Here is a 27,363-nt window from a genome sequence, read left to right as displayed (position 1 = left end):
ATGAGATTTAATTAACTCTTGAAGGGGGAGAAAGAAATGAAGGATGTACGAATTGGTTGCCAACATGCGAAATCACGTGCTTTATAGATAAAGCACGTGATTTCGACGTGTAATAATAAACAACTCATCCCAGAAGACGGATTGATTACCCTATTATCAGAATGGATTCTCCTTTTTGTGAGATGCGCAGAAGTGTCGAAGGGTCTCGAATTTGGGGGTGCACTATAGCAGACGACATAAATTTTGGTGGTAAAAATTTGGAACATAGTATACATAGTGTACATGGAAGTAGTGTAGTATGCCATTAAAAATAACTTTGTAAAATGTTTTAAATCGGTAACTAAATTATTTCATTCTGGTGAGTGATTTTTTAAAATAGTTAGACATAAAAATGTACAGATAGAAAATTTTTAAAATCTGTAACATTTATTTTTAAGATGTATATAAGCACACCTAATCGAATTTGGGTATCGAAAAAAAATGACGCAATAATCGAAAATGCACTAATCAGGGGCACACCAATCGAGGGATCACTGTACTTGGTTTTAATCCTTTTCCCAAGTAAGAACTACAAAACAAGTATAAAATTTCTTGATATCTTTAATGTATTTTACATCCAAGGTAAAAAATTTTCTACATCTTTCTCTCATCCAGAGATTTTTATTAAGAAGTTCAAGCACCTTTTGTCTACTTGTATATGCGATATATATGATTTCTGCATTACTTTAACCTTGATATCTGAAAGTTTGGTGCGTATTTTTGATGATTGGAGTGCACTCATGAATGTTCTACAGTCGCAATAAGATTTTCGAGGCCGGATCGTGAGATTATTATTGCAATTGAGGTTAGGAGTTAAGATTAGGATTAGCATTTGTATAAAGCCTAGTGAATGTAATATCGTTAAGTTTGACAAATAATGTCTGTTGAGTTTTGGTTTTTAGATTTGGAATCAAGTAGCAAAAGTATGTATAAACGAAGTTTTTTGGTAAGTAGCCTTGTTCAGAAAACTTTTAAGTGCAAAATTTTGCTACCTATGCTGGTAGATCGATTTGATCTATGGGATATGTACATTGGGCTCTAGGACCCATTTCTCTAAATTTATTCTAACAAAGTTATTACCTCCTATCAGACATGTCAAAACCTCTCAATGAAAGCATATTCGAAGAAGTTTACAGAGAATTTCTAAGATTAGGAAAACTATTGAGCGACAACTGGTCAGGGAAAGTAAAGCTGTTAGATACACCCCCCCTACAGCAGTCACAGAGGATAGGATGGATGATTTAAATGATGGAAGTATGTTGACTGAACCAGAATTAGGACACCCCACGAATATAGAGGATGCTGCATCCCTAGATAATACTCAGCAGTTTTTGGAAACCAGCACAGAATTCCAAACAGTCAAAAAGAAAAGGAAAATCTCCTCTACTGCAGATACACCCAAAACAGCAGAGATAGAACAAGATAATGAACTTAAAAAAAGGGTACCCCAGTCGTCCTAAGGCCAAGGAGCACTGGACATCCATTGCATCCGCACTGAAATCTTCAGATATCAGCTTCATGAAAGCCACAAACACAGAAGAAGGGATATGGATACAATCTAAAACATCGTCAGACTACAGAAAAATAACCAAACTTCTAGACAACAACAACCTGCCATACCACACTTTTGCACTCAACAGTGAGAAAAATCTAAAAGTGGTATTAAGGGGAGTAACTGAAACATTACAAATAGAAGCCCTCACTGCAGACCTCCAATTTAAGGGATTTAGCTCAATTAAAGTCAGCCGAATGCAGAGAGATGATAAAACACCCTATCCCTTAATTCTGGTGGAAATAAGTAAAGACTAAAAACATATATACAATCTCCAAACCATCTGTGATCTAGTCATAAAAGCTGAGTCATTGAAACATAAATCAACTACAACCCAGTGTCATAGATGGCAGAAGATTGGGCACGCACAAATGCTGCAAGGCTGAATTTCATTGCGTGATATGTGGTGGCAAACACGTATCAAACGAATGCCAAAAACCCCACACACTTCCAGCAAAGTGTGCAAACTGTGGAGGACCATACCCTGCAAACTATAGGGGCTGTATAGCATTTCCCCAAAACCAAAAGATACAACTCAAAACCAGTAAACCTCTTCAAGAACACACATCCTCCCATCAAACCATAGTCTCCACAACGGATGGAAGATCGTATGCTGAAGTTACAAGATCAACCTTCCAAAAAGACCCAAAACCAAATCAGTCACAGCAAACCAACAAACCTATCCTACTGAACATAACAAGCCACTTAGGTGAAATGCTTGCTGAACTCCTACAAACCAACCCAACTCAAGAAGCCAAGGATATCATCTTAAGGCACACACAATCACTCCATATGGAAATTCTTAATGGACAAGTCTAAAAGAAAACCGAAATCGTTACAAATTGTTTCATGGAAAGCAAATGGTTTATCTATCAAATAACAGGAGCTGCAGGAGTTTGCAGCACAAACCCAAGCAGACATCATCCTCATAAATGAATCACATCTTCGTCCAAGTGACAAAATCAACGGTTATAGCACTTACAACAGTACAGACAGATGTTTTGCTAGAGGTGGAGGCACTGTCATCTTTGTGAAAAGAAACATAAAACACAATTCAATAGCCGAACCCTAAACAGAACACATGGAAACTACAGGAATAAAAATACATATGGAAAACACAAGTAGCATTACGATATATGCAGCTTACAACTCCCCAAATAAAAAACTCCTTGAATCTGACTTAGATGTGATACTAAATACAGGCAGAGCAGTGATTATAGCTGTGATTATAGCCAGAGATTTTAATGCCAAATATTCAGTCTGGAACAGCAGAAACTCAAATATTAATGGAAGAATACTCAACTCTTACACCACTTCAAGAAATATAACAGTAATCGGACCAATTGAACCCACACATTATGGAGCAACCGGATGTCCTGATCTACTAGATATAGCTATATTAAAAAACATAGCGCACAGCTATCAGATACAAGCAATCAATGACTTAAGTTCTGATCATAACCCCATCATATTACAACTAGGTACCATACAAGATTTAACGGAAAACACCACCACATTTATAAATTGGAAACAACTTCCCTCAGCCTTCCAGGAAAACCTTGGTCCAATACCGCATATAACATCTGCCAGAGATATAGAAAAAGCAGTGAAAACTCTTGAAAAACAACTACTGACAGCTATAACACAGGTAACAAATAATAAATTTAGTTTAATCCTTTATCCAAGTGTGTGCAAACAAAGTTTGCGCCAGAAAGTATCTTCAGGATTGGGATAAAGTGTTGTTAGCGTGCTCCTCCTTGCAAAGGTGGAGCAAGCTACCAACAATCCTATCTTAGTCTCTCCCATAATGCAAAACACATCTCCTTGTGGATATGTATAATGTTATGCATTAAGGGAAGGGCCACTACCCAGACTAGTTTCGACCTTTATTGAGGTCACTTCAGTGGGAGCCAGGCCCAAGTGGAGATACCAAGGCAGAAGCATTAGCAAGGTCATCTCCTCCTATAGGAACTGCCAAACGGTGTGCCACCTTTTTATTAAATTACTCTGGATTTAGAGAAAGATGTTGAAAGTTTATTTTTCACTTGGTCAGACGATAATAAATTTAGTTTAATCCTTTATCCAAGTGTGTGCAAACAAAGTTTGCACCTCAAAGTATCTTCAGGACTGGGGTAAAGTGGTACAACACCAGGCGACTCCTTGCAAAGGTGGAGCAAGCTACCAACACTCCTATCTCAGTCTCTCCCATAATGCAAAACACATCTCCTTGCGAATATGTATAATGTTATGCATTAAGGGAAGGGTGACTACCCAGACTAGTTTCGACCTTTATTGAGGTCTCTTCAGTGGGAGCAAACAAAGTTTGCTCCCACTGAAGGCGCAAACTTTGTTTGCACACACTTAGATAAAGGATTAAACTAAATTTATTATAGTCTGACCAAGTGAAAAATAAACTTTCAATAGGTAACAAATATAATCAAATGTGCACCATCAAATAAACTCCCAGAGGATATAAAACGTCTTATCCAAGAGAAAAACAGATTAAGAAGACAATATCAGAGAACAAAGAACCCAGCGGATAAACAAGCAGTCAATAGAGCAACAAACCAGGTTCGATATGCCCTGAAGGACCACCGTAACCAACTCTGGAATAACAAAATTCACCAATTAAAAACAGAGGATCGATCAATATGGAAAATGATGAAATCACTCCGTTCAAAGCATTTTACATTTCCCCCTCCAATCCAAGGTGAATCTATTGTTGTCTACAACGACGAGGAAAAAGCTGAAGCATTTGCTGACAGCAAAAACAATGCAGCCCCAATTATATCAATACAGATATAAATTTCATAAGTAAAATTCACACCTAAGTGCTTAAAATAACTCAAAATGACTCACTCCAATCCAACAACAAATCCGTGTCACCAACAGAAATATAGGAGATTTTAAGAAAACTAAATAACAAAAAGGCTCAAGGTGCTCAAGCTACTTCCCCACAAAGGGGTTATGCATCTAGTAGCCATCATTAATGCCATCCTCCGGTTAAATTATTTCCCAGAGTGATGGAAAATTGTCGATGTTTTCCTAATTCCCAAACCTGGAAAAAATACACAGTTTCCTGAAAATTACAGACCAATCAGCCTTCTTTCATGCATAGGTAAGATAGCCGAATGTGCTATTCTCACACGGGTTCAAGAGGCAACTAATATCAACCATATCATTCAAGATGAGCAATTCGGTTTTAGGAAATATCACTCCACAATGCTACAAATTTACAGAGTTGTTGAACATATAACCCAAGGGTGTGAATGGCACCAACACTCTGGCGTAGTTTTCCTGGACGTCACTCAGGCATTTGATAGCGTGTGGCATCACGGACTAATTTTTAAACTACACGAAGTTGGTATTCCATTACCACTAGTTCTACTTATCAAATTATATCTAAATAACAGAAAATTTTAAATAAAACTCAACGGTATCAGATCCACAGAGAGGAGAATCACGGCCGGAGTCCCTCAAGGCTCTCTGCTATCTCCCCTACTCTTCTCCATAAACATGGCAGATCTCCCCAAACTGTCCCCATCTATCACCGCTCTATATGCCGATGACACAATCATTATAGCCAGATCCCTCCATCCACACCTGGCCACAATCAAGCTGCAGAGAGCAGTCAATGAATTGGAAGATTGGTACACCAAATGGCGTATCGTAATCAATCCAAACAAAAGCTCTGCAGTACTTTTCACCAGACGTAAAGCAGAACCAAATACAAGCACACAAATGTTTGGTAAAATCATCCCTTGGCACAATTCTACCAAATATCTGGGAGTTCATCTTGATAGACGTCTAAACTTCAAGTCACATATGGATAGTGTCGCCATTAAGGCAAGTCAGATCACAGCACACCTATATCCACTTTTGAATAGAAACAGCTTCCTAAGCATAAGCAACAAAATTCTCCTTTACAAATCAGTAATCAGACCACAACTAACTTACGCCTCTCCAACCTGGGGTCACACGACTAAAAGCAACATCAACGGACTTCAGATAATACAGAATAAATTCCTAAGAATGGCATTTAATGCCCCATGGTTCATAAGAAACATCCAGTCACATCGAGAAGCCAATCTTCCAGATATCAAGACCTACATGACAGGCTTTGCAGTCTGCTGCTTGTCTAATTAGCTGATTTGGGTGATTATTCACAATCATGGATAATCACCCAAATCAGCTAATTAGACAAGCAGCAGACTACAAACCCTCAGTTCATTTCAAACATAAAAAACTGAAATCCTCCATCACAAGAGAAAGCTGATATAGCCTCAATGCTCACATGAGCGGGTAAATTACCCACAATAATCTCATCACCCACAATCTAAAATCCAGATGAAGGGATAAAGAGTCAAGGACTCAGTCCATCAACCAATTAAGTTCAAAATTCTAAGTTCAAACCTTGGTATCTGAATTGAGAATTGGAGAACTGATTGAGGTTTTTGAGATGAATTATGATTTTATTTTTGTATCTGATACTTGTTGCAGATGAGTTTCGAAGATCTTGTGATTTTATGTTAGTGCTTTTATCCTAAAAATTCAGAGTTTTTTGTGAAAATACTGGCCAAACTACAACTGCATGGTAAGTGTTTTTTTTTTTTTTAAGCTTCTGATACTTCACATTGACAGACATGGGAAAACAAATTGATGAGATGATATTTGAGGAAGTATATCGTGAATTCATCAGACTAGGTGAGATGCTTAATAACAACTGACCAGGAAAGGTGAAACATTACGATACGTTTCCCCCCGTAAGCGTCACAGGTGATGATGCTGATAAAATGGAGGAACAGTTGGACTCGGTAATCTCTACTCCCTCAGATTTCGAAGACGTTCGCGCAGGCAAGCAGCGCAAAACAACCGTAGAACCATCCAAAGATAAAGAAATGGAACAAGACAGTCCAATTTCGAACTCCACTGCTTCTCCCAAAGAAAAGGTGCCTCCAATCATACTAAAAGAAAAACAGTGATGGTCAGCTCTAAGATCTACTATGTCCTGTTTACAAATTGATTACACAAAGGCCAAAAATGTGGATGAGGGTATCAAGATAAAACAGATAATACAGTGACACAGTGACAGATAATAGAAAATTAACAAAGGAAATAGACATCAGAGGTATTCAGTACCATATCTTCTCACTCAGTTCAGAAAAAAATTGTGGTCCTCCATGGCATCTCTGAAGACATTGATCCAGAAGAGATAGTTGCTGATCTTAACTTACAGAATTTGTCTCCTATAAAGGTCAGCAGAATGTATAGATCAGACAAGACTCCTATGCTGTTGGTCCTTGTAGAGATCTACAACATATACAAAAATATTTACAACTTAAAATCAATCTGAGGGCTCATCATCATACCAGAGCCACTCCAGAAAAGGGCATCTTCTGGGCAATGCCACTGGTGCCAAAAGTTTGGCCATGCCCAGAAACTGTGTAAAAGTTGAGTTTAAATGTCTGAAACGTGGTGATAGCCACCCAACCAATATCTGTACAAAGCCAAAAACCACCCGGCTAAATGTGTCAACTGCAGTGGCCCTCATCCAGCCAGTTATAACGGATGTACTCAACACCCGAAGAACAGATGGTTGGGGATAACTAAACAGTCGTCCTCCTCTAGAACATGAATACCAGAGGCCCCTGAACCACAGCCGGAGGCTCAGCAGCCACAATCAGAGGCATTCAAGAACAGAGTATACCGAAGGCAAACAAGAAGTTATACAGATGTGGACCATTCAAACATGTCAACACCAGAACAGAATCAGCACCTACAAGCCTGACCGCTGTTATTACTGCCTCGCTAGTAAACATGCTACAAGACTTCAGCATGTCAAACCCCTTCAGCAACCTCCACTAAAAGATTCCTACGTGAAACAAAGCTCATCCTCACAGCACTTATAGATGAATAGAAAGACTCTCTTCAGATTGTTGCATGGAATGCAAATGACCTCAGAAACAAAATTTTACAGCTCCAAGACTTTACTCATAGATATCCGCCAGATGTTATTCTAATAAGCAAGACACATCTAAGACCCTTGGACAGCCCCAAAATAAGGGGATATCTCTATTCAGAACCGACAGGCTAAACTATAGAAGCAGTGGCACTGCCATCTTCATTAAAAATTATATCAAATACCATTCTGTAAAAAACTCTCCAACCACTAACTTGAGGTCACAGGTGTGGAAGTATTCACTAGCTTGGCTGACTGAAAATTTACTCAGCTTACAACCTACCCTTAAAAGCTCTACTGCACTCTGATCTAAATGCCATCTTAGGCATTATAGAGTCCATCATTATTGCCAGAGACTTAAACTCTAAGCACCCTACCTGGAATTGTAGAACCACCAACAAGAATGGCTGCATCCTTTCCAACTACATAGGATCAAACTATGCTGTTGTGGCAGGCCCCGCTGAACCAACTAATCCCAGTATGTTTGGCACTGCTGACATCCTGGATATAGCTATCCTGCAAAATATTAAACTTCAGTACAGCCTAAAATCATTGAACGAGTTGTGACCATAACCCAATTCTGCTACAGCTGGGAAAACAAGAATGCTTGTCTCCTCCCTCTCACTCATTTATATCGTGGGAAAAATTGCCAAAAGAACTCTGGGATTACATTGGACCTATTCTTCAAAAGAAGATGTTAAAACCGCAGTCACAAGCCTCACCCAACAAATTAACTCTGCTATAATAACAGCCACCTCCGATTAAATCTGTCCCCAAGCCTGGTCGTCTGCCTGAAGACATTATGAACTTGATCAGGGGAAAAAAATAGAGCAAGGAAAAGATTTCAGAATACCTGTGCACCACAAGACAAAACAGTTCTTAACAGACTAAATGGGGCAGTGAGAGATACATTCAAAGCTTACAGAGATCGACTATAGGAAGAAAAGTTAGCTTCTATCTCACCTACAGATCACTCTATCTGGGGACTACTGAGGAATATCAGAAACAAAGGCAGATTCCTTCCCCCTCCCCATAAAAGAAGCCATAGCAAAAAATTTAGAAGAGCAGTGCAAACCTTCATATGAAAACAGACTAAAATCACTTGTATAAAATTCACAGACAGGTCACTCACTCATTAACCCCCCCCCCCAATGCCGGTGCTGACCATATTGCACTCACATCACCTGCTAAAATATATGATATCATAAAATATTTAAAGAACAAAAAAGTTCTTGGTCCAGATGGCATTGCAAATAAAGTGATTAAGCAGCTGCCCCAAAAAGCTGTAGTGCACCTGACCATAATCATAAATGTAATCTTGAGGTTTCACTATTTTCTTACCACTTGGAAACTAGTTGATGTAATCCCTATACATATGTCAGGCAAGGACCCACACCTGCCTCAAAATTATCATCCAATCAGTCTCATCTCCAACCTGGGTAAGGTTGCAGAGAAGGTCATCCTCTCACGACTTCAAGCTTCAGTAAATGAACTAAATATCCTTCCTAAAGAACAATTTGGTTTTCGGCAATACCATAGTACTACCCAACAAATCCTCAGAATAGTTGAATATATTACCATCAGCTACAACTGGCATCCAATACACTGGAGCTGTTTTTCTTGATTTATCCAAAGCTTTTGACAAAATATGGCATTTCGGACTGCTACATAAACTTATCTCAGCTGGTATCTCACTGAAAAGGGTACACCTAGTTAGATCATATCTACAGAATATAAGTATACAAGTCAAGATAAATGGTACTACCTCATCCCAGTGCCATATCTTGGCTGGAGTACCATAGGAATCCCTACTGGCTCCATTACTGTTCTCTCTCTATATACATGTCAGTCATTCTGCACAACCCATTGTCATCCATCATGGCCCTATATGCAGACGATACAACATTATTAGCCAGATCTTTTCAGCCACACCTTGTTACTAAAAAGCTTCAAGAAAACTTTCTAAAGTTAGAGAACTGGTTCTCCAAATGGAGACCACAAGTAAATCCCCAAAAGAGCTCAGCCATTCTCTTCACAAAAAGATAGGTATCTCCTGTAGGAGATGTCTTACTATTCAATACTAAAATCCTTTGGCAGACAGAAACAAAATACCTTGATGTTGTGCCCGACAAAAAATTAACTTTTAACCAGCACATCAAGATTACGTGTGCAAAGGCATCTAAAGCCACTACCCAGATCTACCCCCTAATCAACAGGAACAGCAAGCTAAACATCAGAATCAAATTGCTTTTATACCAGCTGCTGATTCGTCTCATAGTCACGCTTCTCCAGCCTGGAGCCATATCTCCAACACTAATATCCTCAAACAGCAGCGTGTACTTATGAATAATTCTAAACGCTCCACGGTTTGTCAAAACCAAGCAACTTCATCAAGATACAAATATTCCATATATTTTCTCTTTCCTACACTCTTTAACAACAAAGTTTTTCCAATAAACGTCCATACACCCCAACAATCTAGTTCAGCAAGCTGTAGCCTATGATGCAACAGATATATTTAAACATAAAAAAGACCAAAAGCCATTTTAATTTCCTGTAGCAATACATGATCTCCATGCCCATTCAGGTCGAGCATACTGCTCACAAAATTTTTCCCTCGCTGTAGCCATAACAGATAGCAGGGAATATGAAAAGCATCTTACTTCACCTCTAAAGCAATTAATGTCAAACCTTGGTATCTCTCCCAGGTCTGGCTCCCACTGAAGAAACCTCAATAAAGGTTGAAACCAGTCTGGGTGGTGGCCCTTCCCATTATGCATTGCATATACATGCCTAAAAGGGGTGCGTGTGCTTTGCATTATGGGATATATACTAAGGCAAGTGATATGAAGTCATTAGCCTCTATATACAAGTAGCTTAGATGGGAATCTATTTCATGCGCAAAACTTTGTTTTGCTTACTTGGTAAAAGGATTAAAACCAAGTATAAAATTTCTTGGTATCTTTAATTTAACGTATTTTACACCTAAGATAAAAAACTTTCTACATACATACACACACACACACACACACACACACACACACACTGACTGAGATTACTTTGCATCACTTCATGATTATTTTAACTATGCAGATATAGACTATCTACCAATAATTATCCAGACACCCTTGTTATTTGAAGTTGGAACATTCCAGATTTGTTAATAACATAAAAACCAGTGTACAGATAATAGAAAGCAGCATTTCATCGTACCAGTTAAATACAGGTGGTATGGCAATATGAGATGAACTCAGTGACTTCAAGAGGTATTATCGTGGACTGTCACACTGGTCGCATATCGATACGTGCCATTGCCACACAACTGGAGCATCCAAAATCAACGGTTAGTGATGTGATCACAAATGGAGACATTCTGGCATCACTAGTACAGGAAAACACCCAGAGAGGCTGCCAAAAATGTCTGACAAGAACAAGAGGGTTTTAAAGCAGACGGCATGTGCTGGCTGCAATCAGCACAGACCATCCGTGAAGAGTTCCAGGTGCGAGTAACACAATGGTGATCACTAATACTTATGAAAAGAACTCCATTTACTGATTTTCCATGGAAGAGTAGCAGCACACAACAATGAACAAAGAAGACGAGCAGCCTTGTTCACAACAATGAACAAGCTGCTTGTCTAACCTGGTGCAAAGAGCATGTGAACTGGACAACTGACCACTGGAAAAAAGTACTCTGGCGCAATGAATCAAGGTTCACCTGTTTCCAGTGTGATGGCAGGGTGCGGGTGTGCAAGCAACCTGGTAAAAGCTTGTTACCACAGTGTGTTGTACCCACAGTACAGTTTGGTAGTGGTGGTGGAGGAGTAATAGTGTGGGTGCATGCAGCTGGTTTAGAATGGGACCACTGGTTGTTGTCCATGGTTCCAAGAAGGAAGCTCAATGTCTGGATAATCAGGTGCTGCCCACACTGTGCAGTTTTTATGGAATGGGTCTGTGCTACTATCAAGACAACAATGTCCCATGACACAAAGCTGCAGCTGTGGTTATGGAATGATATGAAGAGATGGGTGTTAAACTACTCTCCTGGCCTGAACAGAGTCCTGACCTCAATCCCATTGAATACCTGTGGGACGAATTGGAGTGGCTATTGAGGCTACAGAGCAGCACATCCTCAATCTGTCACTGAACTCAGTGCAGCTTTGATGAAGGAATGGAGACAATTTCTGCCTGATGTCTGCTGCACATTGGCAGAAAGCCTCCCTCAAAGGGTGCAGGAGGTGATCAAAGCCAAAGATGAACATACCTGATATTAGGTTTTGCCTGCTGGTATCAATTGTAAATTGCTACCAGCAGGCAAAACCAATTCTCCCTCCAATCTATGCCATTTATTGGTAAATAGCATAGATTGGAGGGAGAAGAGTGCATGCAAGATGATAGAAAGAGAACTTATAGAATTAATGAGGGATAACAATCATAGGCAGTATGTGATGAAAGGAACTCACAGTACAAAAACAAAGTCTAGTAACAGTGTCCTTAGAATCTGTAAAAAACATGAAATGAGCTCCAACTGGGGGTTCAGAGGTTACAATTATATAAAATTTCTGACTAAGAAGGGAAGTATGTGGAACTACAAGGCAATTAATTACAACAAACTGAAAGAGCAGCTTGAAGCAGTATGTTAGCATGGGAAATTATATAGTAGATGGTTGATGACTAAAGTAAGTTATATTTGAGTGCACTGAAGAGTTAGAGAATAAATTACATGAAGTAGGTGAATTACACTTTAAAGTTACATAAAATGAGAATATTGTGGATCTGAGTTCATGAGAAAAGTGATGAGGCTCTTTATACTACATGTAAGAAAACTGGAATCCAAGAGAATTTTAATGTTATATAGCAAGTAAAAGAAAGAATAATTCTACTGAATTATTCAGAGGGTAGGAAAGCTTCAGATGCACTAGAAAAACCTGAATTGTTAAGTGTTCAATTTAGTAAGTTATGCTTTCAGGCAGACCATTAGCTCTCGAGATGCCAAAGTTGAAATGGATGAAAGAATAGAGATAGACAAGTTATCAATGCAAGAGCTTGATTCAAACAGAGCAGTGTGAGAGAGAGTGGGATATTGGCATATATGCTGAAGAAATATCAAAGAGCAAGCTAATTCTGGTGGATAAATAGCAATATAATCATCTAGAAAGTATGGCAAGGTTTCATTAATGGGGAGGGGTTGCTATTGCAAATTGCTTGCATTCTATAATAGTGACAGCAGAGCAGAAGCAAGGAAACAAATATACCATGATACTTCTTGCTTCCAGCATTGTCACAGGATTCTACACACAAGATTGTCATCCATTCTCAAAGGGAGATGGGTAAGCAAAATAGACTTACACGGATTGAATGGTTATATACACATATAGCAAAGAAATGCCATGCATGGACTGCAGGTTATAACTTGTTGATATCCTACTTGAAGATCTGAAGGTTGTAGTCCAAGAGGAATACTTCATGGGAAAGGCTGTCCCATAGAAGGTAGTAGATGGAATGAAAGACGACTAAGAGTAGCAAGTTCAGTAAATCGGCAGTTCAAACTGTAAAAGGATATTTTGAAGTTTGGTGCTTGCATTGCTATAGGTTTATGCAGAAATGGAGGAGCATAATTGTTGCTGGTTCCGCTGAAAAGGGCCTATGGAAATATCTATAGAAGAGACAATGTAGAAACTGCCCATCTAAGAGGCAATAGCTGAAGAGTCTGGGTGTGAGAGGGGTGTGAATCAACAAACCACTCTCTTCTAAACAGTATCAGGAATTTTTAAAGGTTTTATATGCACCACCTCAAACAGGAGAATAGTTTCCCAAGATCTGGTCGATTTGAGATTTATATAGAGTAAGTACCTGAGCAGAAGGGAGTAATTAATGTCTTAAGCAAAAAAGGATGGCAAATATTTTGGATGATGAAGATGCTGAAAAGGTAACGTGATAATACCAGGAAAGGCAAGGAATAAGTCAGTCCAAGAAGAGAGAGAGAGAGAGATCTGGTCTCGACTGTTAAGTTGAGAATTCACAAAGGTAAAGAGAGAAAGGAAGCAAGGTATTTTATGCAAGAAATGACAAATGGTGTTTAACGTTGAAGGCAACTAGGTTGATATCACACTATGAAGGATGCTGTGGAAAGTTTTTGGGGTATTTATTATATATGATCTTGATGTTCAAGTACTGCAAGGTTTGTCATATGAGTAGGATAAGTGGAGAGTGTTTTCATCAACAATTCTATGAATAGTGTTTGAAGCAATAGCACTTATAAATGAGGAAGACGGTGGGCAAAATGACAAAGCCCTGAAAAATACCTGCATTAGTAAGAAAATCTGAAGTCATTATCTTCCACCATCACATATAATGAATGACTTCGGAGAAAACTGGCAATGTAATTACAATGGGAGGATGATAGACAATAACGTGATCATTTGCTGAGAAGCTGTCAATGCCAAACCCAATCACATGCCTTAGAAATGTAAAGTGTAGCAAGCACAGTTTCTTCAAACCTTTCCATGGCACATGTCCAGAGGTGGGTGACAGGAAAGGATATCTGATGTGAATCTTGACTGGCAAAATTCACGTGGGTGGTTGCTGATTAGTTGGTGTTGTTCTCCAGGTGTTGAAAAAGTTTACTGTTAATGACTTTCTCCATTATTTTAGAGAACAAGGCGAGCAATAAGTTGATAGTCTGATTATGCAAAGCAACTTTTTTTGGAATTAACTGTATATGGGCTTGTTTCCATGATATACCAGTTGGGTATAATAACATTTAGATCATAAAGAACAGGCATTAGTTCAGGCCTATGTTTCTTGAGCACAACTGGCGAGATTCCATCATGACTGGAAGCCTTTTTGTTATTCAGGTTGTTCAAGATTGTTCTATTTCTTTATAGAAGATATGAAATGTTCCAGGTAAAGGAGATGATTTGCTTCAGTTATCTATGCACAGGAGCTAAGTGAGATGAAAGATGTCAGGAGGTCAGCTTTATCTTTATGTAATGATGATGCAATGCTACTAAAAATTCACGCGTATACCCCAGTGAGAGGTGAAATGAACAAAAGTTGTGCTCAACAGGTTTTGCAAGGGACCAAAAGAATGACCGTCACTGGGACAGGTGGCAAGTTTTCTACATTTAGTCCTTTCAAAATTAGACTTACCCCTGTTAATGATAGTTTTGCAATAGTTGCAGACTGCAGCATAGACTATGAATGAAGTTGAAGTTTTTGTCTCAAGCTGTTTAATGGTTTTCTTTTCCTGTACTGCCTTGGCACACTTTTGGAAAACCCTGACCATGGAAAAGAAAAGTAAAAGGCTTGGATATTTCCCACTTGGCATTGTTGAAATGCCAAAGGGCAACAGGTTGCAAATGGCTGAGGAGAGGGTATCCCACTAGATATGAAACGAACTTGGATGAGACTGATCTGAATCACCAAGAGGATTTGTCACCTGAACAGTGTACATGGTCCAGAGGAGAAAGATCCCAAATATGTTAGGTGAGTGGAGAGCATTGTCAGGAATTCTGGTTAGGAGATGACTGAATTGCTATAGGTCACTGTTTAAAGCAACTCTAGTAAATTAAGTTCCAAGGATAAGAAGTCAGAATAGTTTTCAGAATTCGGGAAATGACAGAAAATAGCAGATGAATGATTTGCAGGCTGAGGATTTCGGAGAGTGAAGTTAAAGCGACTAAAAGAGCTCATAGGATGATTATTGAACACACTGACAAGCAAGAGAAAAGAAAATCATTATACCTGTTTATAAGGTTTAAGGTCTCATCTGAATCACTGGGCACAGATCTAGTCACCTGGATTTTTTAAGGTGAGGAAGAGGTGGAAAGGAGAAGCAACTGTCTACAGAAAAGGTCACAGGTCTACATGAGAAGAGACTGAAGATTTGTGAGTGTCACAGAAATTAGTTGCTAGATCAAAAAGGGAAGGGATAGACATGTAAATTACAAAAATAGTTTCATAACTGATACAGAAGAATTTTTTCAGTATTCAACTAAGAGGAGGGGGGGGGAAAGAGGTTATCCCTACAAATTTAATAAGAGTGGAGTTAGCAAGGATATGAGACTAGATTTTTGATTAGAGAGTGGTGAACAAGTGGAACAGTTTTCCAGAGTCAGTCTCTTTGCTGGTGTACAAATTCAAAAGAATACTTTTTTTGAATTTGTACTAGTATTGACTAGTATGGTGCAAATCTTGGTTGGTGTGCTTACTGAAATATTTAGTGAGCCTTCCATGAGCTACGTTTCCGTGGAGATGATAATGTAATAATAATGATGATAAATTAAATATAACATTGTGCACAAAAACCACACATATGATGTGAAAATATTCTGTTGTATACCACCTAAATGAAAAATTTCGTATTTAGCATCACAGGTAAGTGATGCTAAATATATGACTTGGTAAGTTTTTGTTTGTACTTAAATTAAAAATGTCCTCTACTAATTACACAAAATGTTGAAATACATTATCATTAGAGTAATATTTAATTAAAAACAAGAAAAGTCACTTCAAGTTTATTAATTCCCATTGTAATTATCAATAATCCCCCCCCTCCTCCCCATATGTACATTCTTTTCCTGCCAAAGCAGAACCTGAGCAGACGGCAGTTTAGTATTTTAATTGTATTTAAATTAAGTAAACACAACATTATCTGTGTTGGGAACCAACCAAAAAGTCCCATGACGGAGGGACACACGGGCCTGAACTTGTCGCTTACTTGATATAGGCAAGTACTGTTCCCCATCAGCAGATGGTAAACCTCAGTCTGTCTTATCTTCTAAAACGAATTGTCCTACGTGACACCAATTTTTTAAAAGAGGAGGAGACTAAACTTTACCTTCGCTTACTGTATTTTTTCTAGACTGCATGTAAACACTACTTAGTTTTTCTGAGCTAATTCATATAGGTGTGAAGAAATAAATTTCTTTCAAAGGTAACAATGTCAACTTCATAATAAAGCTTGAATCATGTAAGAAATCATCGAATAGTATTATACTCACTGCGTGAACCTCTGGCTGTACTCGTTTGCTATAGTTTCAATTCCACCGGCACGGGCTACAGCAATATAACAGTTCTCATTACCAAAATCAATGCCGATGACAGACATTATAAAGTTAGTTTGTACGCTGGATAAACATATACTTCACCAAACATGTACCTGAATTATATTGCAAATAGAGAACTACTGAACTAACAATCTGAAAAACAATCTGCTCTTTTTAACTCGTTGCTACGGTTACTTCTTATTTTACAAGTTCCCCCACACACAAATCCTATTCTGGTAATATTAGAATTTCTCGCACACGACACTCTAATCTTTTAATTATTTAATTTATGAATATGTTTATTTTACGAATATGAACAAAAAACAAAATGCAACTTTTGGTGCATTCTTTAAGCGTAAAAAATATCAACGCTAACCACGTTGCTTGGGCTATGAGTCGTCTGTTTCGTTTAAAAAAACTCACATAAAACATAAACCTTATACGGTCATGAAGACTTAAATGGGGCTAGTAAACACACTTCTGCATATAGGATAGTAATGTATATTCTTCATCAGTAATAGTAACCAGTCTGTACTCTAAGTTATATCGGGCATAGAAAAATTGAAATTTGAATCAATACAGATTCTCATTTCTCCAGTTTATAATAATAATTATTGTTGGAATACTTTCTGTCTGTATCTTGGGCATCAACAGTGACTTTCAATACAACAGTGGCTGATGAAGTACAGTCATCTTCTAAATCAGACTTTACTACATATTTATTTCAGGCACTTTCTGTAAATCATTTATTACAACTGGATTGACCAGAGTAATGTCATATTTAGATTATCTGCTTCTAAGGATGTATCACAGTTATTGAAATGCATATCATTTAAGGAAAAACTTCTGTGAAGAAAAACAGATGCTTATTCAGAGTTTCATCAGATGAGTGTGATCGTCTTCTTTCTGATAATTGGCATGTAGAAACAGTTTCTGCACTCTTTTCAGGAGATATATCACTTTTAAGTATTTTTCTATCGAGTTCTTTAAGAACTACTTTGCAGACTCTTTCATTAAGGGAGGCTGATCTCTTTCACCTACTTCCATAAACTTGTCCTCATATACTTGTTCCTTGAGAGACAAAGATTCATTTTCATTTTCATGTTTTTCTTCACTTTCTAGATTCTCATGGGACAAGAAGTCATCGTCTTTTTCAGATTTTTCTTCACATGGGGTCAGAACTTTTGAAGTTAGAGGCAATATATGATCTACAGTCTCAATTCTGTCAACTACAGCTTGCATCTTATTAGCTAAACGAATTTTTTGAAATTTGCGCTTCAATATTCTTGTTTCAGCTATTACTGCTTTCCTTTGATATTCTTCCACTTCTTTCGTCGATTCAGCTGACAATAAAGGTGGCAAAATTGGCCTTCCACAGATTATAATGCAAGATTTTTAAGCTGAAAGTGGTATTATATTTGGTAATGATATAGCCATATCACTAATGTTACTTGTATTGGACACGCTCATCTCTGGGAATTTCAGGAAGCTTCAGGTATATTTCAAGACTAGGACTCATCACAACTCCACATGTTCTTCCATCCATAGATATTTAATGCGGAATATGCGACCTGCCCTATAACAGTATGTGACTGCTTTCCCCCCAAAGTTTATGCATGTTGAATTATAAACCTATCCTAAAGAAAAGCAAGATGATTTTGTCAAATCCTTTGTGAGGTACGGTTATTCAAGAGAACTTCATAAGACGCTTATAAATAATTTAATAAAAATTCTTAGTTATTACGAAATGAATAACCATGTGATTAAAATAAATTTAACAGAAAAAGAGTCAAACAATACAATTTTACATGCACTACTCTAATAATACATTTTAATTTTACATGCACTTCTCTAATAATTAATCATAGTGATGGAAGAAGTCCATGTATAAGAGAGCACAGTGACTTGAAGTAAAAAGTACGTTTTATTCTCAAACAGATGTAAAGAGCATTTTTAGCCCTACTATATAGAAGATCGATGGGCAACTGTCTTCTGTTTTTAGCCATCACTAATAGCTGACCCCAAGGCTATAGATCCTTTCATGGCATTATCAGAGGAAGAATGTCAGAACAACTGCTGGCAAAAGAATTTAAAAAAAAAATCCGAGTTGCTTTCAGGAGAGAGAGAGAGAGAGAGAGAGAGAGAGAGAGAGAGAGAGAGAGAGAGAGAGATCATACTTGTCTTTGCCATGTGTAAACTAGTTCGGGAACCTACTGAAGAAAACCCTAAAGAATTCTCTCTACTTGGCGACTAGAATTGAACTAATAACAGTCTTACTTGTGCAGTATTTCACTATGAAGGAAAATGCCCTAGACACATGAAGCCACAATGTCAAACGATCATTTTTAGTCATTTAATTCAAAAAAATCCGCTAACGCCTTTTATTCCCTTATAGGGATGAAGTGAGACCCTTTTACTCTTGTCTGACTTGTGAAGTCCGCTGGGATCCTTAAAAACGAATATAAACCACATTCATCTTACATCAGGGGTTCAATGTTCAGGAGAAAATGTTGAAGAATATACAACTTAGCAGGCATCTCTGACTGAAGATGAGAATATTATTAAAGCACTAAAAATAATAAGGCAGTCAGTGAAAATAAAATTACATTATAACTTTTAAACTTGATATAACAAAAAGAAGAAATCCCAGTCGAAAAAAACTAAAGCCATAGTGCGCCCCATTTTTCAAAATGGAGAACCTATGGTGAACAATAACTATATAAGTATGTCTCACTTTGACACGTACTACAAAATATTCTCTACACTGATCTTTAAAAGAATTAATGTATATGCTTCAAACATTATAGGAGAACATCAGTATGACCTCTTCAAGAGAAAGTCGACTACAGATCATATTTTCACTCTCCGACAATTGCTAGAAAAACATTATGAATTTGATAAACAATTACATATAATAATTGCTTACTATAAACAGGCATATGACATTATACATCAAAGAGCCCTATCGAATGCAATGAGACTATTGAAATGCGACTACAGTAAATAATTATGATAACACTTTAAGATCACCACACCCTCTGTAAGGTACGTTCCCTCCAGGAACATTCATCAACTTTTGAAATAAAATCTGGACGCTGCTAAATAAACAAAGAAGGATGGAAATGAACAGGAACGATATATTTTTGGCTTATGCGGATAACACAATCTAATTTAATCAAAGCAAATAAGACTACTGATCTTATTTGCTTTGAGAGTAAATAAGATCAGTAGTCTTAACGAGGAAAAGACTTAGCATGTATACCTTTCAAAGATTGATCCAATTCGTTGTTGATAATTATATCTTTGAGCATGTGAATAACTTTAGCCTTGTAGGAGTGAACATTTGCAGCTACAACGCATGATACGCATCAAGTGATAGAGGAGAGAGAGAATTCAGGACAGTCGTGGATATTTTGCAGTTTTTTTTTTAATCCTGAAGTCTGGAATATTATAAAGTCCAAAGAAAAACTATATTTAAGCTAACTCCCATAAAAATAGGTAAAGATATTTTAGAATATTTCAAATTTTCAAGAGGTTATGCTGAAGTTAATTCTAAAAGAGGTAGGTCAGCAACAAAGTACTGAGAGAGAAAAATGGATCACCTTACAATCAAAATACTGATCTATATGAACGAACACATTCAACTTCTAATATCCTATCATTTATAAGAAGAAGAAAATTCAGCAGTTTAATCAGTTTGGAGAACATATAACAGTCATCAAGCAAGTACTTACAAATTAAATTGACAAGAAACAAATACTCCTACAAAACAAATTGGCAAAAAATAAGTAATCCTACAAATATAATTGACAAGAAAAGACCCACAGAAAGACTAAGAACATGATGGATGGATGTGGTGATGAAAGACTTAAGCCAATTATGAGAGGAAGCTAGCTGATGAATCCAAAAGAAACCCTAAAGAGTTCTTTCGCTATGTGGCTAGTAAAAGGAAGACTATCCAAAGAAATATCACTTTAATAAGTGTCGATGGTAGGGAAATTACTGAAGCTAATCAAATAGTTGAGTTGCTTAGTGATCATTTCGCAAAAGTGTACCATCTTCGTAGTGATAGTGCAGTGTTAGATGTGCCATTGACTGATGAGAGTATAGAGATAGACGAAATTGAGGTGCTTAATATATTAAAGAACCTTAATGCTAACACTGCTATTGTGTTAGATGGCATATCGGCCCATGTGTTATGAGAATGTGCAAGAGAATTAGCAACTCCTCTAACCAGGATGTTTAATTTAAACCTCAGTTCTGGTAAAGTGCCATTAGAGTGGAAAGAGGGGAAAATAGTTCCATTGCACAAGGGAGGCTCTAAGACTGAGGTTGGAAATTATAGACCAATCAATATATCTAGAGTGGTGGTTAAGGTTTTGGAGAAATTGGTTAAAATTAGAATTCAGAACTGGGTGGACAGCAATACGATACTTTGTAAGGGGCAACATGGTTTTGTGAAAGGTAGGTCTTGCCTAAGTAATTTGCTTACTTTCTATAATAAAGTAACAGTGGAGTTGGATAAAGGAAATCCTACTCAGTGATACTGCTTGACTTTGCAAAGGCTTTTGGCAGGATTCCACATGGAACTCTGTTACATAAATTAGAGCAAATGGGTATGAATCCGAAGATGGTGATTTGGATTAAAGGACGGCTGGTGAACAGATATCAAAGAGTTGTTTACGGAGGAGCTGAGACCAGGAAAAGGCAAGTGACTAGTGGTGTACCTCAGGGCTCAGTGCTTGGTCCTCAATTGTTTAATTTGTACATTAATGATATTGGAAATACCTTGAATGGAAATATTCACTTGTTTGCTGATGATGCAAAATTGGGAAGTGCGATAATCAATTCAAATAATGTAAATATTTTACAGGATGACTTAAATAGGTTGATGGTATGGACTGAGGTAAATGGCTGTCAGTTCAACGTGGCTAAGTGTAAGGTGATGCACTTCGGGAGGATGTCATCGCATGCTGTTTGCTATATTAATGGAACTGAACTGCAGAAGTTGATGAGACAAGAGACTTGGGAGTTATTGTGGACAGAGAACTTAAGTTTAAAGGGCATATTGCAAAGATTGCCAAAACATCACATCAATTTACATGGTTGTTGAGGAACACACTAAGAAGCAGGGATAGGGAAGTTATTGTTCCACTCTATAAGGCATTAATAAGGCCGCATTTGGACTATTGTGCACAGATCTGGTCGCCGAGATTTCTTGGTGATGCAGAAGTGGTGGAGAGGATTCGGAGGTGGGTTACAAAGATTGTTGCAGGTCTGTGGGGTGTTCCCTATGAGGATAGATTGATGATCTGTGGGCTCCTAAAACTAGCTGATGGACGTAGGAGAGGAGATATGATAGAGGTATTTAAATTGTTAAAGGGATTTTACAGGATTGATACTGATGATATTTTTAAGACCAGTGTAGGATGAGAGAACGAGGCGCCATCCCTGGAGATTGTGTAAGAGTGTGGTTAACAAGGGTGTTAGGACTAGATTTTTTACTTGGAGGGTTGTGAATGGGTGTAATGATTTGCCAGAGGTGGTTGTGAATGCTTTAACTCTGAATGAATTTAAGGAGAGGTATGACAGGTATTGTGTAGATAATGGTTAGGGTGTCAATGTCGGGTCTCCCGCGATGAATCTTTTGACTCCATGGAGACACCGTTAAAATAATAATAATAATAATAATAATAATAATGGATGGATGGATGTGGTGATGAGAGACTTAAGACAGCTGGAAGAACACTTTACACAAGATAAAGATTATGGTTGAGTCCGATGACGAAACCAAGTGATGGAAGCATCAGACCTGAATGGTTCATTAAGCTGAAGGGGATGTATCTGACTCTCAGTAATTTAAAGCAGCATGCATCCAGTGAAGATACTGCTGAGAATTGCCACCATCTCATTGTGCCTACCACAATATATTTATTATCTGAAATATTATAGATTCTACGACCAATTTCCTTGAATTTCCTGGATAAAATAAACTTGATTGCCATCCCACAGATCAAGTAGAGGAAAACGTGATTTCAGCAGTGCAACACAGCACTAAAGAATTTTATTGCAAACTAAAAGTCTGAAATTAATATATTAATAAAACAAGAGAGAAATTAAAAAAAAAGAAAAGGAATTTCTCAAAAACTAAAAAGTTCAGATCTATCATTAGTTGAATAATAATTAAGCCATATAATTTCTGCTATTTTTCTTTCTATCTATCTGTCTGTCTTGCATCGTCACCAGTCACAATTGGTACACACCGATGAAGACATTACAGTTGCAGTAGATTTTAATTGTATCTAGATCTAACAGTGAATCAATATCAATGTCAATAACACTACAAAGCTTTGGGTTAACTTCTCCTGGAAATCCCCAACAGTCAGACCTCACAAATTTATTATGACATCAAAAGTCTTATTTTGGAAATAAAAAGGTTTGAACCTACCAGACCTCTATATCAAGCACGTCTTAACAGCTTATATGTATAGTATCTGTATATAGTATATGTATAAGCAGAGCATACAGAATGTATCAAGAAATTGTTCTAGAATAAAAATTATTTAACCAGTTCAAGTAACTATACATCAGTGACATCATAAGTCATATGCTGACAACACAATCAATCACGAGTGGTAGTCACTCTTTAAGACCAAACTTAAGATACTCAGTGAGAACACAAAGTAAGAAGTTTATCGTAGTAAAGATAGTTTTGTGTTATTATTATTTGTATGGTTTTAATTTGCACCCTGTTATGTAATATTGATATTATATTTTATGTACATTATGAATGTTAATTTCTCTTAGCTACAATTTTTGTATTAAAGAGGAAAAATCTAGCTTATTTCATTAGAATGTTTCAGATCGAATCAAATCAACTAACTCCTTGTATTCCCTAATAAAACTTGAACTTAATTGGTTGATGGACTGAGTCCTTGACTCTTTATCCCTTCATCTGGATTTTAGATTGTGGGTGATGAGATTATTGTGGGTAATTTACCCGCTCATTGTGAGCATTGAGGCTGTATCAGCTTTCTCTTGCGATGGAGGATTTCAGTTTTTTATGTTTGAAACGATCTGAGGGCTTAGAGTTCGCTGCCTGTCGAACTAGCTGATTTGGGTGATTATCCGTGATTGTGAAGAATTTCTCTGCAATGCTTGTCATGTAGGTCTTAATATCTGAAAGATTGGCTTCTTGATGTAACTGGATGTTTCTGATGAACCATGGGGCATTAAATGCCATTCTTAGGCATTGATTCTGTATTATCTGAAGTCTGTTGATGTTGCTTTTAGTCGTGTGACTCCAGGTTGGAGAGGCATAAGTTAGTTGCGGTCTGATTACCGATTTGAAAAGGAGGATTTTGTTGCTTATGCTTAGGAAGCTGTTCCTGTTCAAAAGTGGATATAGCTGTGCTATAGTCTGACTTGCCTTAGTGGCAACACTATCCATATGTGACTTGAAATTTAGATGTCTATCAAGATGAAATTCCAGATATTTTGTAGAATTACGCCAAGGGATGATTTTACCAAACATTTGTATGCCTGTATTCGGTTCTGCTTTACGTCTGGTGAAAAGTACTGCAGAGCTTTTGTTTGGATTAATTGCGATACGCCACTTGGTGTACCAATCCTCCAATTCATTGACTGCTCTCTGCAGCTTATTCCCTAATAGGGGGTAGGCGAGGCCTTTATACCCTATCTAGCTTTTGGAGACTAAGTGGGCAGTTCAATCTCCACCGGTAGCCAATCAGAGATAACTGGCTCATGTCTATCACTAATTATAGCAACCGCAGATGAAGAGGCTGGCAAACAAGTGCTGCCATCTCTTGGTACCTAACACTAACAAGATATGTCACTGTCTGAAATAATGTGGGTACTACGGTCGATTGTCTTGAGTTTCCGTGAGGAAAAACCCGCTTGCCTATGCCAGAGATCGACTAACTCGGGAACCGGTCGAAGATAGGCTTAGAAAAAGTTCCTCCAGTCAGCGACTAGACTAGAACCTAGATCTAACTTTAAGCGGCCAAGTGCAGAGGACGCAAGCGCCACTTCCACTGAGCTACACAAGCTGTCTACCTCAAAATAAGAAATTTGATTGTCAACCCTGCAAATCCTTGGTAAATGGGCTGGAGTACATGTCACTGGATGTATCCGAAGCAGAGTAATTATTATCAGTTAAATAGTTTGGGCGTATTTTGACATTCCTTAAGATTCTAGTCCTTCTGAAAATTCATTAAAAAGGATCATTCGAAATCTATTGATTTTCATCGATTAAAACGCAATATGTTTCATACGCCAAGCTCTCTCGACTACCAAAGGAACAACCAGGCTTGGTTTAAGTTTGATATAAGATAAAACGTATCGTATCTTGTTCTTTTTCGTGATTCATCATGAAATTTCATAAATAAACTACAGAACAAATTTTTTTCTAATTCGGCAAGAGTTCATTTCTTTTCCTCCTCTACTGTCCTAAGTGCATTTTCCACCTTTGAAGGGATGCTTTTCAAACGCATAGAATCCTAAAACCACGACCAATACTGATAGTGACAGCTGCATCGTTTCCTAAAATACGCAAGGAGTCTTGCTTCCACAAATGTATAATAAGAAGTCATACTACAGAGAAACACCACTTTTTCCTTGCATAGAGTCGATACTTTTGAGAGTCATAGGAGATATCTTATCTTCAAGAACGTTCTCCCCATCCTCTAACTACACCAGAATATAGGAAAAAGCTGAATGGTTGAGCACTGTAAAATTTGCCCTTCAGATTGCCCCACTAGAAATCAAACCCTAATTCAATAACTGACAGCCGAAGGTTTCGTATATCCAACATTCGTAATGTGTAATCTCACGCCAACGGACACACCAAGTATCTTTAACAGAGAACCGTTCATCATACCGGCAAACTAACCTTATTCAATGTAGATTACAATTAATTTAGTGGTTCCAACAGTGATTCACTAAAATGCTGACATAATGGAGATTTAACACATTTCCTTCACTATCACTTCTAAAAAAATCAACTAACGCGTTTTATTCACTAATCGGGAGTAGGCGAGGCCTTTACACCCTATCTAGCTTTTGGAGACTGACTGGGCAGTTCAATCTCCACCGGTAGCCAATCAGAGATAGCTGTCCCATGTCTATCACTAATTATAGTAGCCGCCGTTGAATATGCTGGCAAACAAGTGCTGCCATCTCTTGGTACCTAACCCTAACAAGATATATCATCTGATATAATGTGGGTACTACGGTCGATTTTCTTGAGTTTACGGGACGAAAAACTCGAGTTTTCGAGAGGAAAAACCCGCTTGCCTGTGCCAGAGATCGACTAACTCGGGAATCGGTCGAAGATAGGCTTAGAAAAAGTTCCTCCAGTCAGCGACTAGACTAGAAACTTGGTCTAACTTCAAGCGGCCAAGCGCAGAGGACGCAAGCGACACTTCCACTGAGCTATACAGGCCTCTATCACTTCTAAACTATACAAATTTAATCGGGATTTATGAGAAAATTGTGTTTTCTGAGAGCGAACGGGTACAGTTCGGTTCAGCATGCCTACCTAGATCCATCTCCCATTAACAGCCAATTACCCTATTGTCTGGGGCGGAGGGGGGATCTGCATCTGTGACCTGCAGCCATCTTTATTGATAAAAAAAATCTCTGTTTTGGACACACACACACACACACACACATACAGTCAAGAAACAATTTCTAGTCTCTTCAGCTGTTTGATAGGGGTTGATTCTCCTTACCACTGAGAAAACAATGAACTTTTATCTTCACTATACAGAAACAGATAGGACAACATCTTCACACCTGCACTGAGAGAGAGAGAGAGAGTGAGAGAGAGAGAGAGAGAGAGAGAGAGAGAGAGAGAAAGAGAGAGAGAGAGAGAGAGAGAGAGAGAGAGAGAGAGAGAGGCAGCATCCTCTATGACTAGACTCCCACTTCTGCTGTCTTACCTACAACTGTGACGTCTTCCTTAAAAAAAAAATCTGTACTTTTTTTTTCAAATCTTGTATTCCTTTCCAAAGTATATCAAACCAGAAAGCTTTCTTGACTTCACTTTATAAATTGAATTTAGGGATTTCCAAATTCAGACACTGATGCTGCCTTCTTTGGATATTTGTCTGTAAATTTTGTAGTGATAATTAATAATAATATGTAGTACAATTGATTACTATAGAAGAGAAAAGTGAGATCGTGTTACTTGTAAACCAACAAAAAAATGAAGTGAATACAGAAAAATACAGAGCACTAAAAAATAAAGTTGATAACCTATGCAAAAAAGCCAAAGAAAATGGTTAGAAGAAAAAAGCTAAGAAATGCCAAGAAGCATACCAGCAAAACAACCTAAAAGTCTTCCATGATACTGTAAGAGAAATTACAAAGTAATTTTCACCAAAAGCAGTATCAATGATAAACAACAAGATGACTAAAACCGGGAATATTAAAGATATAAGAAAAATCTGGTCAAACAATTTTAAGACACTCTTCCACCAAGGAAACAAAACTATAATGCCAACAGAAGAAAATAATGACCACCCAAAAATTTTGCAATAAGTAGTTAGATACGCAATAAAACAGATGTAAAACAATAAAGCACCAGGCATTGATACTATCCCTACTGAACTGTGGTCATATGAAGGCAGCATATCAATAGAATATTTAACAACCCTATTCAATAAAATACTACAAACAGGAGGGATCCCAGATGACTAGAGAACTGAAAAGATCATTCCAATATACAAGAAAGGAGACAA

The 27,363-nt window shown here is 37.7% G+C and overlaps 1 protein-coding gene across 1 annotated transcript in view; it reads right to left on the bottom strand.

Annotated features, from left to right (window-relative positions):
• Positions 1-17,099, bottom strand: part of LOC150106679 (heat shock 70 kDa protein 4L-like) — a 371,849-nt gene extending 354,750 nt beyond the window's left edge. The window contains exon 1 of the mRNA XM_090392631.1: positions 16,556-17,099. Within this exon, the coding sequence (XP_090248757.1) occupies positions 16,556-16,662 (107 nt within the window). The 5' untranslated portion in view covers positions 16,663-17,099. The remainder of the gene's footprint in view (positions 1-16,555) is intronic.
• Between the last annotated feature and the right edge of the window lie 10,264 nt (positions 17,100-27,363).

Source organism: Typopeltis vanoorti, chromosome 5, assembly GCF_054136105.1.
Source record: "Typopeltis vanoorti isolate ZY-2024b chromosome 5, IOZ_Tvanoo_1.0, whole genome shotgun sequence".
NCBI lineage: Eukaryota > Metazoa > Arthropoda > Arachnida > Uropygi > Thelyphonidae > Typopeltis > Typopeltis vanoorti.
This window is presented reverse-complemented; position numbering and strand designations above follow the sequence as displayed.